This window comes from Rhyacophila brunnea, unplaced genomic scaffold, assembly GCF_057557595.1.
Source record: "Rhyacophila brunnea isolate RB1 unplaced genomic scaffold, BYU_Rbru_1.0 scaffold_3, whole genome shotgun sequence".
Classification (NCBI taxonomy): Eukaryota; Metazoa; Arthropoda; class Insecta; order Trichoptera; family Rhyacophilidae; genus Rhyacophila; species Rhyacophila brunnea.
Genome location: NW_028232965.1, coordinates 7,231,218 through 7,244,134, shown reverse-complemented (window position 1 = coordinate 7,244,134; position 12,917 = coordinate 7,231,218). Strand labels below are relative to the sequence as shown.

The following is a 12,917-nucleotide window of genomic DNA, read 5'->3' as shown; positions in this document are numbered from 1 at the left end:
ATATATGTATTATGCATAACTCAACACTTCGATTTCAATATAGTATTAAAAAATACATTCGGACTTGAAAACGTTTAATTTGGCTTCCAATAATTAATAAATTATTACAAATGTAACTGCGAATGTAAAACAAAATTATAAAATGTAAAGTAAAACCTTTGAAAATTTTAATTATTTGCTATTCATTAAATTACATTCAAAAGGACTTGTCATATAATTAATTGTCAATTATTGCTACATAAATAAAAATGTGGAAGTCTATTTTATCAGTGGTAATTTATATAACATGTATTATTATATTCGTTTTATGGCGGTAGTAAAAAATTATCAATAAAAAATGTTCAAAAAGACACCAGAAAACAAAATCACAGAAATAGTTATTTAACATGTCACATTGGAACCGGCAGGGTATTAATCCATGCAATAACTTCCAGTTTGGCCTAGCGTATGGCTAAAACTCTTCCGGAAAAGGCATACGTCATGTTACATGACTCTGCGATGTGCTCTGTGGTCTACTATAAATAACTTAATATAATACTAAGCAATGGTGTTGCATAGGAGAGAAATCTTAATGATTAATATTCCAAGACATTACTAATTACTAGAGTAATGTTAATGTCATAATAATTACAAGATATAAAGAACTTTTTACATACAAAGTTTTTGAATTTTCTGATGAATCATATAAACTTAACTTGACTAGCTTAAACGATCAAAAAATTGTGTACTTGATAGAAATACTGAATAAATATAGAATACTGAAATGTCATTTTGACATTTTATATTGATTTTCATAGTAACGCACGTATATATTAATAATTTAGTTGCTAGGATCCCAGACCCCTAGCAACCAATAATAGTGTTTTACTTTTAACGGATTTCTTCCGAAATAACTTTTCATACAAAACAGAATTAACTGAAAATAAATTCAATGCTACTTAAAGATGGCTAAAAGTATAAAAAAAATGTATTGGCATCGTGTTCTGATACATTCTAAAAGTTTCAAATGTCTAGCTAGTCGGAAAATTAGTTAAAAATTAATTGCAAGATTTGTACTTGATAAACAACCACCGAGACTAATAAGAATACGACCTAATAAAAACGTTGTAAAAATAAATTATGCCAACCGCTGCTCAAACGAGTCAGTCCTATTGCTCTTGTAGCCGGAGTCATTGAGGCTTCCCTCATGTCTGAGGCTTGGTAGGGAGTCCCAAGGCGATCTCCTGGCCGCACCCGCCTGTGCCCCTTGCCCTGCGACGCCCGCGCTGCGTCCTCCTGCAAAACCGCCCCCCGTGGGGCCCCCTGTGGTGCTTCCTTGGCTCTGGTTCTGGCTGGAGGCTCCAGATGCAGACCGCCAGCCGTCGGAGTGACGGAACCACTGCGCTCGAGCTGACTCGCCGATACACGACGCGCAACGTGAGTTTGACACGAAACTGATGAAGAACAAAAAATCATTAATTTGGCTTATATCAAAATCGAAATACTTTGCACATAAATGTAAATTTATTATATTATAATATTATATTAGGCATAAAATGTATCTTATATATTATGTAAATTTGTGTAAAATAATTAACTAACTATTCTAGTAGAAAACTTTATGGTATCAGAACATAAACCTTTTTGTTAATATTATAATATATTTTCGAAATGCCAATATTGCCAAGTGTAGGCATATTTTATTCTAAAAAAAAAAGACTAGATACTTTGGATCAAATTTGATTGATTACTCTCTTTATATATCTATATATTCTGAAATAACTCAACCTGCAAACATATTAATGTTGTCTTCTTAATTTTTATCAATATCACATAAATATATTATTGCTTTCTATAGTTATTTTATGTCTATATAAAATTTGGCAAATATACAGAATCTGCAAATATAGGATCATTACATGACCTATTCTCAGGCATCATATGGAATTATCCGTTTACTTACCATTAAACGTACAGAGGCTTCTCTTTTTCTTTTTTTATCTTATATTTATAATTATTGTTTTTTTATATTGATATGTTCGTAAACATCCTAAATAAGAGATAATTCGTGCATATAATTAGTCATCCATTAGTACCCTAGAGATAGAGGACAGATGGATTGATGAAATAGTTAAGTTCGGCTGAAATACATAGCACCGCAATGCACATGACCGATAAGAGTGAATTGAATTGGAGAGGCAAAGCAGTTAATTGATCCAATAATGATGGTTTAAATAAAACCATAATTATTTTTAATCAACACGTTCCATAGTCTATATTCGAATATGGGTAAGTTTTACACCCTTTATATTTTTGCCAATTATATGAAACTAATTGTTTGTTAAACATTGATAGATATAGATTATCTTTGCTATAAATTATTCATATTTATCATTTACTTTAAAATTGAAAGTTTAAAAAATAATTGATAAACATTTGTCATACAATTGTATATTGTTTAACCTCATAAAACAAGGAAAGCTTCCGATAAATATTTAAAGTCAATGAACGAATAGAGAAAAGATAATAATATTAAGCTTTTTATTGAAATAAATAATCAAAAAAAGCTTTCGTATTTAAATATTCCATTAAAACGTTTAAAGTATGTAATAATTCCGCGAAAACCTTGCTGATAACCTAACATATTTCCCTGAAAGCTTTTGACAACCACCACTACGTAATACCGAATACAACATAAAGCAAATTACTAAAACGTTTATTCAAAATTTAATTAACAGTTTGAAGTTGTTATAAAGTTATATATATATATATATATATATATATATATACTATAGTATTTTTAGTAAAGGGTTGTTTGTCATACAAAACAAAATCAGATAAAACGTGTTGCTGTGTATACAACGTCATGTATTGAGGTCTATAATAAAGAAAATCGTATTCTAGATAAAAAAATAATGATTGCTAATCCATTTTATCATGTTATTATCAATTCCTCCGTATGTAAAACACTCTAACATGCACGACAGAACTACATTACTGCTATACATAAAAAACTAAAGTTATTTTTGCATGTCCTTAGTTACAGCGTTAAGCGAGCGTGGCCGCGCTCAAAAGTGTCAATTTAACCTATGAATTCTAATTAATAATAGTCTAATTTATACAGAGATTCAAGGCAGTACCTTAAGTGGGTTATTTAACTCAGTCAATGTTTATTTATTGTCAAAAATCCGTTCGTTCAAATTGATTGTTTATAATAATGTCGTATAAGTGTTGTAGTGCACGGTTACGAAACCTGAAATGCGGAAGTGTCAGATTCGGCTGCGCAGTTTTCTTGCGCAGATGTTTGGCCAATCAGATCGTTGCCAAAAACGGCATCCTTATTGATCGGTCACCTCTAATTTTTCAAAAAAAAAAAAAAAAACCTACAGCTTTTGCACATGAGGATGATTTTTCATTTCCGCTTTGGCCTAATACGTTTTTAGTTGTTTCAAAGGGATAAATTTCAAAAAAACAATCTAGTTAACACAGATTTCATTTTCAAAACATCCCTTTAGTAAATCCCATATTAGGAAGCTGGAGGCTGCGTAATATCTGTGCATAGGGGCATTATTTTGAAAACTCACTTATGCAGTAGGTATATATATATAAAAAAAATTGAATTGTTTACCTACTTATTTTATATTACTTATTTATGAATTATTGTCATTCTATTTTAATTTACAAAATATAATACGACAAACATTTTGTGAATTAGAAATGTAACGTTTCACATGTTTTGAACCGTGATGACCGGTGCATACCCGTATCGACGCCGTTTTCCGTGAGTTTTCACGTAACCAAATATCAAGGTCCTTAAAATGCATATGGCGACTCTAATCATACCATTGTTTGGCGTGTCCTTTTTTATTAAGTGATTTTAAAAACTATTTGTATGCACACTTTTTAATACCAATTGCAATTAATTAAGTTTAAACAGCCAAATTAACAACAAACTAATTATCTACAATATTACATTAGTAGATATTACACACTTATGAAGAAAATCGATTTATTGCAAGAAACGTATAATTTAGGGAAAGTTTCATCTATATGCTTTTAAATTATTATATTAAACTTTGAATATATTGCACATATTTTAGTGATGTAGCTTATCAATAGTTATAAAAGGAAACACCTCATACAAAACACGCACATAAACATATTATTTAAATACCTGTGGCCGACTTAAAACTATTTAATTATTTTCTTATGTATTTATGATTGTAGCTTTGATAAACGGTGTGACAGCCGAATTAATTATAGATTAAACAGATTTATGGTATTAAATATATTTTTTTCTGACCATATCCGATCCTAATAAGATCGTGGTCCACCACATAGTGGAGGTTTGTATTAACAGATTTTATTTTTACGAGAAATGGATGTCAGCCACTTGCTCATCCTATTAGGTCCATACTCTGACTCATACACAAATTGAAAAACAATATATGTACTTGCCAGATCCAGGCCGACGTGTGTATAATTAATTAATGTTCATAATTATTATTTACACTGTATATTATGTCTTTTAATAATACGAAAATAAGAAGATTTAACAATCTTCGACTGAATTTATTTACCAATAATAATTTTGAATTCTTGGAATGACACATATTGTATGTGTTATCAAATTCAAATATTTACACATTCAATTAATAGCAAGAAAGAAATAGCTACTAAACATAATTCGAGAAAATTTCATTCTAATCGTAACATTATAAATATATAAAACAGAAAAGATATACCAATTTTCAAAACATTGACATTTCGGTAAGAAAAAAGTAATTACAATAATAATTAATCCAAATATAGTTTATACTATGACATGATTTAATTAATTTCTACGTTAAATTAATGAATGCACGTATTGTTCATTTTAGACTTTTTTGCTAAATATGCTATAAAAGTATATTATATTTTTATGTTATAAAAAAGAATTGTTAATATAATTAAGTAGGCAGTATATTTTTCAATCTTCTAAAATAAAAAAACTACAGTAGAAAAAATTTCAATTAAGGCTTGGAGAATGATTTTTTTTTTATTTCAGTTACAACTACATAATTGACAATTAATATCTAATTCAAATAGTATATTAAGACATTTTATCAGAATACTTACAAAAAAACTAACTAACTAAATATTAGAATTTTAGGAACTTTGAAAAATATTTAACATTTTTCTTACTAAGTAATGCGTAGTAATTAAGTGCTTAAAATAATTCAAACATTTTATTATGTTTTACGACTTAAAATTTCCGTAAACTTTGTTGTAAAGAAAAAATAAAAAAGGCTAAACGTTAAATTATTGAGAAAAAGGTTTTGAAAAATCCGTGATTATATTAATATAAAAAATAAGTATGAATTTGACAAACCTTGAGTTGTGGTCGCTCATGTATCCTTGGTCTCGATCCCGTATTCTTTCTCTGTGAAAATTATAAACATATTATAATGAAACTTGAATGCACAAGTCAGAAATTACAGAAGCCTTAATCATTTTTTGTAAACTTCTTACAATTTATGAAGACACATTTTATACACTAGAGAATAAAATAATTAATAGTTTACCTAGTATTGTGGTCGCTTAGATATCCTCTTTCTCTTTCCCGTTCACGTTCTCTTTCTCTGTCTCGCATTAATTCGTTTCGATCACTGAAAATTAATGTCGGTTATTTGTTTTTTTTATGAATAAGTGTTTCAAAAATTTAAAAAAAGAATAATATAATAATACAGATATACCGAAAGGTTTTATCTAAAATCCGGGAAAAATAGTCTACCTACGAAATAAATAAGTCTCAAGAAATTTTAAATTAAAATACATATTGTTTTGATGTCATTGCTACGGTATTAAAAGTTTTTAAAAGTATTGGTACGGTATTTCGTTATTTTTTCTCAATTATCGGTACCTATTTTACTATTTCAGCTTTATGTTACCAATACAAATAAAAGGTGAAGTAACCCTAAAAGATGTTATACATTAGATGCAATCCCTGTATTGAAATATTTGTTTTTAAAATCATACATTTTACACGCAGGCTTTGAAATGCACATTTAATATTTAAAACTAATTTAATGGAAAGGTTTTATAATGTTAATATTTTTATTGTTTTGTATATTCACCTATAATAACCGTCACGCTCAGAACGCTCTCTTCCAACACTCGGAGGGGGTCTCTCCACGCTGAGACGATGAGGTAGTGGAAGAGTCGAAGACTTGGCTCCAGGTGGAACTTGACCAGTATTACGTAAGGCATTTATCACTGCCAACACAATAATGCATGTTATTATTACGTACAACAATATTTTTAATGAATAATTCCCAATAAATATTCCGAATAAAATAAATGGTTTCAAAAATACTATAAAGGTTTATTTATGAACGGAGGAATTTAAGTTATAGCTATTTTCTTTTTCGCAATATTATAAACATGAGTCGTGATAATATTGATAATAATGTGAATGCCGAAATATCTATCAACGAAAACATACGGTGAAATACTTTATTAAGAATTTGGTTCAGTATACTATTTTAAGATACGAGTACCATGCCTTTGAAGATAGACTCATTATAATTTTTAACCAAAAGTATCATTTATATAAGAACGGTGATAAGAGTCCTCTAAATAGTCAGCAATCATAAATTTAATTTGTATTATAGTATATGATAAAATATGTGTTATAATAAATACGCACGTCTTCTTGGAGGATAAGGACTGCGTTGATTTGATCCCGGCAAACTTTCAGCAAACTCTGTTTAACAAACAAAAATATTTCCATTATATACAACCGAAATACTACCTTAAAAGAATATACGTATTACAAAATCCGTTTGAAAATAGCTTGACATTAAATATATTAATCGATTATTTACTATTTAACATCTACCGATGTATTCCGATTTATTTTGTATATCTTAAATGACTATTAGTATACGTGTATTTCATTAGTATCAATATAGTTATTTGTTCTAATTTACGTATAAACTAAATAAAATTTTATTAATTATTTTAAATATATATATATTATAATATCTTATATAAAAATTAATCATTTTTACAATGTTACAATTTTAAGCTTAATAATGTATCAGTGTCATCCAAGTTAATGTTTATAAAATATTGCGTGGAATTATAAAATATTTATATTTATAAATTTCGGAGAGAAACATCTCAACTCAAGAAATATAAAGAAAATATAATTATTGTATGCTTGCACATACTTAAAATAAAATAAACTAAGCTGTATTTGGTTTATTTAAAATAATAACTATCCATAACCGTTTTATCTGTTTATATAATAATTGTTGGAAATGTGCCAAAATTTGCGGACACATACCGATCAAAGGGATAAAGTCCATACGACCTTTTTAATACCTAGTACCCTGGTATATCGAGTTGTCTCTGAAACTACACTAAACAAGGGAGGAAAAATTGATGGCCTCATGGGAAGAAACGACTTACAGCTGTTCTGCCATGAATGTGATATTCAGGATGACTCAGAGCTGTGAATTACAGATTTTTTTAAATGTCGTAAAGCTTGAATGTGCCATGGCATTGAGGAAAACAGGAGAGCTTTTAAAATTATGAAGTTTTGTTTAATATAAATTGGAGAGATCGTCTGGGTAACGGATCATCATCACTCAGAGAAAAGGTAATATAACAACGGATCAGAGTTAGAGACGCCAAAAAAATATTGATATTTTGGAGTATTGAAGCTTTTAAACCTTTACTTTCTTTCGATTTTTTTTCAAAAATAAATCCATCGTGGAGATTCATCATTTGATACCGATATTTTTTTGACCGATCTATTACCCCGGAAGCTTTGGTATTGATTCTTTTTTTTCGATATAACGTCCTTAATTACAGTCAAAGAATTGGTTAAACTGTTAAATTGTATACAGGTATGTAAAAAAATTATTTTCAAATAATTGGTAAATTTTTTCGCATTTTTTATACAACAAATTTAATATAATAATTTATTAGCAAATATTTTTTTTACCACATAAATGGATGTAATCGGTCTCAATGCTTTTAATTAAATAAAGTTGATTAATTACTTTTACTTGTTTTTATTTAATTTTATTTATATTATAAAAATATTTTTTTTTTATAAAACGAATAATTCACAAGATTTAAGAATGTAACATTAATAATAATACTATAAAAATACGACACCCAGCATTTATCCAACCTGTATCTCTCGGGTTTCGCGTTTTCAAAACAGATTTTTTCTATCGGTTATAATATATTTTTTGTGTTTTCAAAATTATGTATGTTTAAAGAAGTACTATTTACATTATTAATAGTTTGCTTTACTATTTTGAACCTGTTTATACTTTGATGATTTACTAAAGATTTATTTATTTTTCATTAATTAAGATCTGATATATTATCACAATAATAAAAGATACGTGTTCGAAATTTTTAGCATATTTTTTTAACTTTATTTATAAATACAATTGTTATTTTTTATTGCATGCATACAAATTATGTACCTTTAATATTGCAAAGATTAAAAGACAAAATTAAAAATAAAATTGCTTAAAGTTAATGCTAAGAATAATAAACATAACATGAAATGATATGAGTGAATATTAATAAAAATTGGAATATTCACTTCTGATATACGGACCGAGATTCTCCATGCTCTGCGAGAGTAACGCCTCGAAGGTATGCAAGCTGTAACTCTCCGCGTCCATACCCTTTGCGAGGGTATTCCTCAGATGCATTTCATACTCTAGCAGCAGTCTGGAGGTAGGCGATCCAGGAGTCGGTGTTGCGTTGGTCTGCTGCATTTGCTACGAGAACAAATTTCACCATGAGTTAACTGTCAACTTTTGTCGGAAACACATTATTAATTTTTAAAACATTAAACTCTTCCAGTGAACAGTACAAATCACAAGCTTTCACAACATGACACGAAACAAATAAAGACAAATAAATAGGCAACGACATGACAACAGTGAGAAAGGTTATACATTTAAATACAAAAATATTAACAGTTTGACACAAAATAATATAAGACCATTGAATGAGCTAAATATACCATATCTTAAGAATATCCAAAACAATGGCAACCTAAACTCACCTTCAAAAAAATAGAATATATTAACATAAACAGTTTGGGTAAAAATAAATATTAGCCTGCCAATTTATAACCAATGATAGGTTAGTTCTGCATCTTGGACAAATAATTAACTGATGTCTCCGATTACTTATATGTATAATGTAAGTTATAAAGACAAACATGTCAAAGATATCGTTTTCACTGACCATGACGTGTACCTCCAAATACGTAGCCAAATAAAAATTTCTTAAATTTTGAATAAACTAGGTACAGTATTTTTAAGGATGTTCAAGAGGTCAGTTGAATAAAGTCACTTTTAAAATGTCTTTGTATTCTGCATTCAAGTTCTGCCTTATATATTATGCGGAATACAAACAGTACTATTTAGAGTTATAATGCATATTAATTGACACTTGACAGTTTAAAAAACAGATAACCTACGTCGAAATAAAATATATTCGGAACCAGACAACAGCAGAGCTTCAACTATTTTGGTGCCATAAGACTATAAAAAGAAGACGTGTAACTTCCTGAATATTTTTATTTAACCACACTAATTTCACTATTTTTTAAATTGTTTTTAAACCTTTCATACATATTCTATTCACTATTATTAGTCAATATTTACCACTTTGTGTAACAATATCGGATTAGTTTAGTTTATTATAATAATATATAAATGCATTCATTTATAAAGTCTAGAGTTTAGATAAGTTTAGAGGATATAAAAATATTATTATAGATAAATACTTACAATTTATATTATTGCAAAGAGAATGTATTAAATTAAAGACTAATTGATTATAAGCTAATGATATTTATTATCAGGGTTATGTTTTGACAATGTATACGCTTTTTGATTGTATTATTTTATTAGTGATAGGAGTTTTTTACAAACACTTCAACTATTCATAATTTCTTTGTTAGATTTTTTATTGTGATCCTTGACTTGATAAGTAGAGATAGGGTTTTTATCTCCTTTATTGTATTAATTTATATATAAGTGAGAATTAACTGTGTTTATTTCGTTGTCAGTGTGTTACCTTTTGGTGAGTGCACATAGTTCCTGAAGATGCCAAAAGGCCAAAATTAAATTCAAATTCCATCAAGTACCCTCGGTCGATAGTATTAATATTATTAATAGATGTTGGAAAAAGGTCTTACTTATTTATTTTCAGTTACCGTGGCCGAATTTATAATATGCAATACTACCGATCTAAGATACTAGGGTCAAGTTGAACCCTAGTATCACCCACATAAATTAATAATAATATACAAGTAAAAAATATGTCTCTGTTCTGAATAAATTTTTCCTACTGAGTAATGACCCGCTAGAAAATGATATATTAAGTTCATCCATAACTATCGATTTTCAACTAATTTTACTGGAGCCCTCAAAAAGCATTCTCCGTATCGGGAGTTGAGTAAATAATTTGAAGTAAACGCTAAGAAAAATAATTAACATTTCAAAATTCTGACTATAGCTCATCTAGGAGCAGATGCACTTAACGTTTTTGGTCAATTAATTGTTAATCAAATGCATTTATTTTTTGTGGAAAATAAAAATAAATACGACCACATTAATTCATTTTAAAGGATTAATTACCTGATGATGGTGTCCTCGTCTTCCGCCTTGGAAATGCTGCGGCTGGTCCTGGTCAGAGTTTCCGTTAGAAGAACTCGGCGTGGTGGCGTAGCACTGATTATCAAACATGACGTTGTCAGAAGGCGGCGAGAGGTCTCGCTCCAGCTCCAAGTATAGACCCCGCCCAGGGTATCCGCCTCCTCCACCTCCTCCACCCCCACCACCTGCAGCTCCTCCACCACCGCCGCCACCACCCGTCGAGCTGGTCATCGAATGCTGGCGACCGATTTCGTGAGACGACCTGCAAATTATTTTAATGTTGAATACTTACTTATGTACAAATTGAAAATACAACTTCATCTATTTGTCAAATATTATTGCGTTTGTTATCATTCGAATCGATCGGTGAAAGTTAAAATGTCCAGTTCATTACCCGTTGGTTGGTCATAGGTTGATTAACATTCGGAATCTGACTAAAGAAATATTGTCACTAACATATTATATTATGTAAATACCTATCACAATAGCTTTTCATCAAGAATACATGAATTGTGTAATAATATCAAAATTTACACATAAATAGGTCCTATGATATTAGAAGAATCCAATCATTAACGATATTTCGTTCCAAATAACCAAACTGATCATTCATAATGCACATTGGTGCAAAGTACAAACATTAAATCAAAAGATAATTATTAACTTTGGTTAAATCCACTTTTTGATAAAGTGAGAAAATGCGATATAATATAAGCTGTGTGGTTACTAGTAATAAAACAAACACGTTGTCTTTGTGTTCATATTCATAATGTATGACATTCAGCAAAATAACGTCTGCCTCTGCGATGACGTGATTAGTTGTAATGGATTTGACGCTGTTTAAAAATAAACCTGCTGGATTTATCCACTATTTAAAATAAATCCCATATCAAGTATATTTTTAAGCGATTTAATATTAAATTGGTTAGCACTCTTTAGAGAATTATCTATCATTGCGAGTATAATAGGTTGACTAATTTTGAAAACTACCTAAAATAGCTATTGTAATGTCATTTTTTATTAGAGGTGATTATTCAACTAGAGATAACGTCTTATACACATCACATGACTTTACATGGCCGGTCATAATATATGGACCAACTTCAAAATGGTAATGGTAGATATGAAATGAAATTGCTCTATTATTTTCAAGAGACAGCCTTTTCTTAGTAGTTTTTACGTAATCATTTTATAGAATCAGTGATTTACTTGGTCATCGTCATCACTAGGGATTCCAATTCCGAGCTATTTTCGATACCTATGAATCCCGGAATTGATGAACATAATCCCGGGATTTTGGGATTAATTTTTTTTATCAATTTTTATGGAAAATAAAATAAAAGCAAAAATATAACAGAAAAAATACTTTTAATAAAAAATAACTACATTAGAAATAAACTGAGTTTGAATGAAGTTTGATTTATACCCATGTGTAGGTAGCCGATTCATTTTATTTTTTCACATAAATTATTAAAAATGAGAAAGATTAGAAAAAAACAATGCTTCGCACTTTTAACAAAGTAATTCCACCATTATATCATACGTTTTACGGCAGTTTCATATTTGGCTGACTAATTAGATTTATGAAGCGGAAAGGCCATAAGTACGCCATGATTATTTGCTTTACTATTTTAAATATCGCTAATTTACTATCAGAAACAGCAACCTCATATTAAATTCACATTATTATTTATATTAAAATATTATTTACTCCATTAAACGTGTGTATTTCCAAGATTGAACGTATACAATATAAATGTCTTAAATAGAATAAATTATATTAGATTTATTTTTGACCAATTTTATCAATGTTATTTGTACATATAAAAATTTTATATTAACAATGGAAAAAAATGCCAATCCCGGGACCAGTCCCGGGATCCCAGGATTGTCAAATTGTAATCCCGAAATCCCGGGATCGGAATTTTGGCTCGGGATTGGATTCCCTAGTCATCACCTTTTCCCACACTCATCGTCATCACCATTGCCTGGATTAATTCACTACCAGATTAAGGTTTCTTTAGACTGATTACAATCATCTCAGTTCCGTACATTGCGTTGACACGACCTTCTACATATCTTTACTATTTCATCGATACAGTGAACTATAAGGTTTACATTACAATTTTTGGATACCACTGAATGACGAGATTTGTCTAGCGACTAGGTATCTTTTCTTTGATCTATGTTTCCTACCCATTTTTCTAATTTGAAGTTTTTAACAAACTTTTTACTTTTAATACCATTGTTAGT

At 29.2% G+C, this 12,917-nt stretch overlaps 1 protein-coding gene across 1 annotated transcript in view; it reads right to left on the bottom strand.

The window, feature by feature from the left end:
- sif (guanine nucleotide exchange factor still life) overlaps positions 1–12,917 on the bottom strand; it is a 386,622-nt gene that overhangs the window by 330,497 nt on the left and 43,208 nt on the right. Inside the window, exons 12-18 of the mRNA XM_085952659.1 lie at positions 10,647–10,926; positions 8,606–8,771; positions 6,668–6,724; positions 6,096–6,234; positions 5,544–5,627; positions 5,351–5,401; positions 1,128–1,433 (exon numbers count right to left, since the gene is read on the bottom strand). Coding sequence (XP_085808785.1) covers positions 1,128–1,433; positions 5,351–5,401; positions 5,544–5,627; positions 6,096–6,234; positions 6,668–6,724; positions 8,606–8,771; positions 10,647–10,926 — 1,083 coding nt within the window. The remainder of the gene's footprint in view (positions 1–1,127; positions 1,434–5,350; positions 5,402–5,543; positions 5,628–6,095; positions 6,235–6,667; positions 6,725–8,605; positions 8,772–10,646; positions 10,927–12,917) is intronic.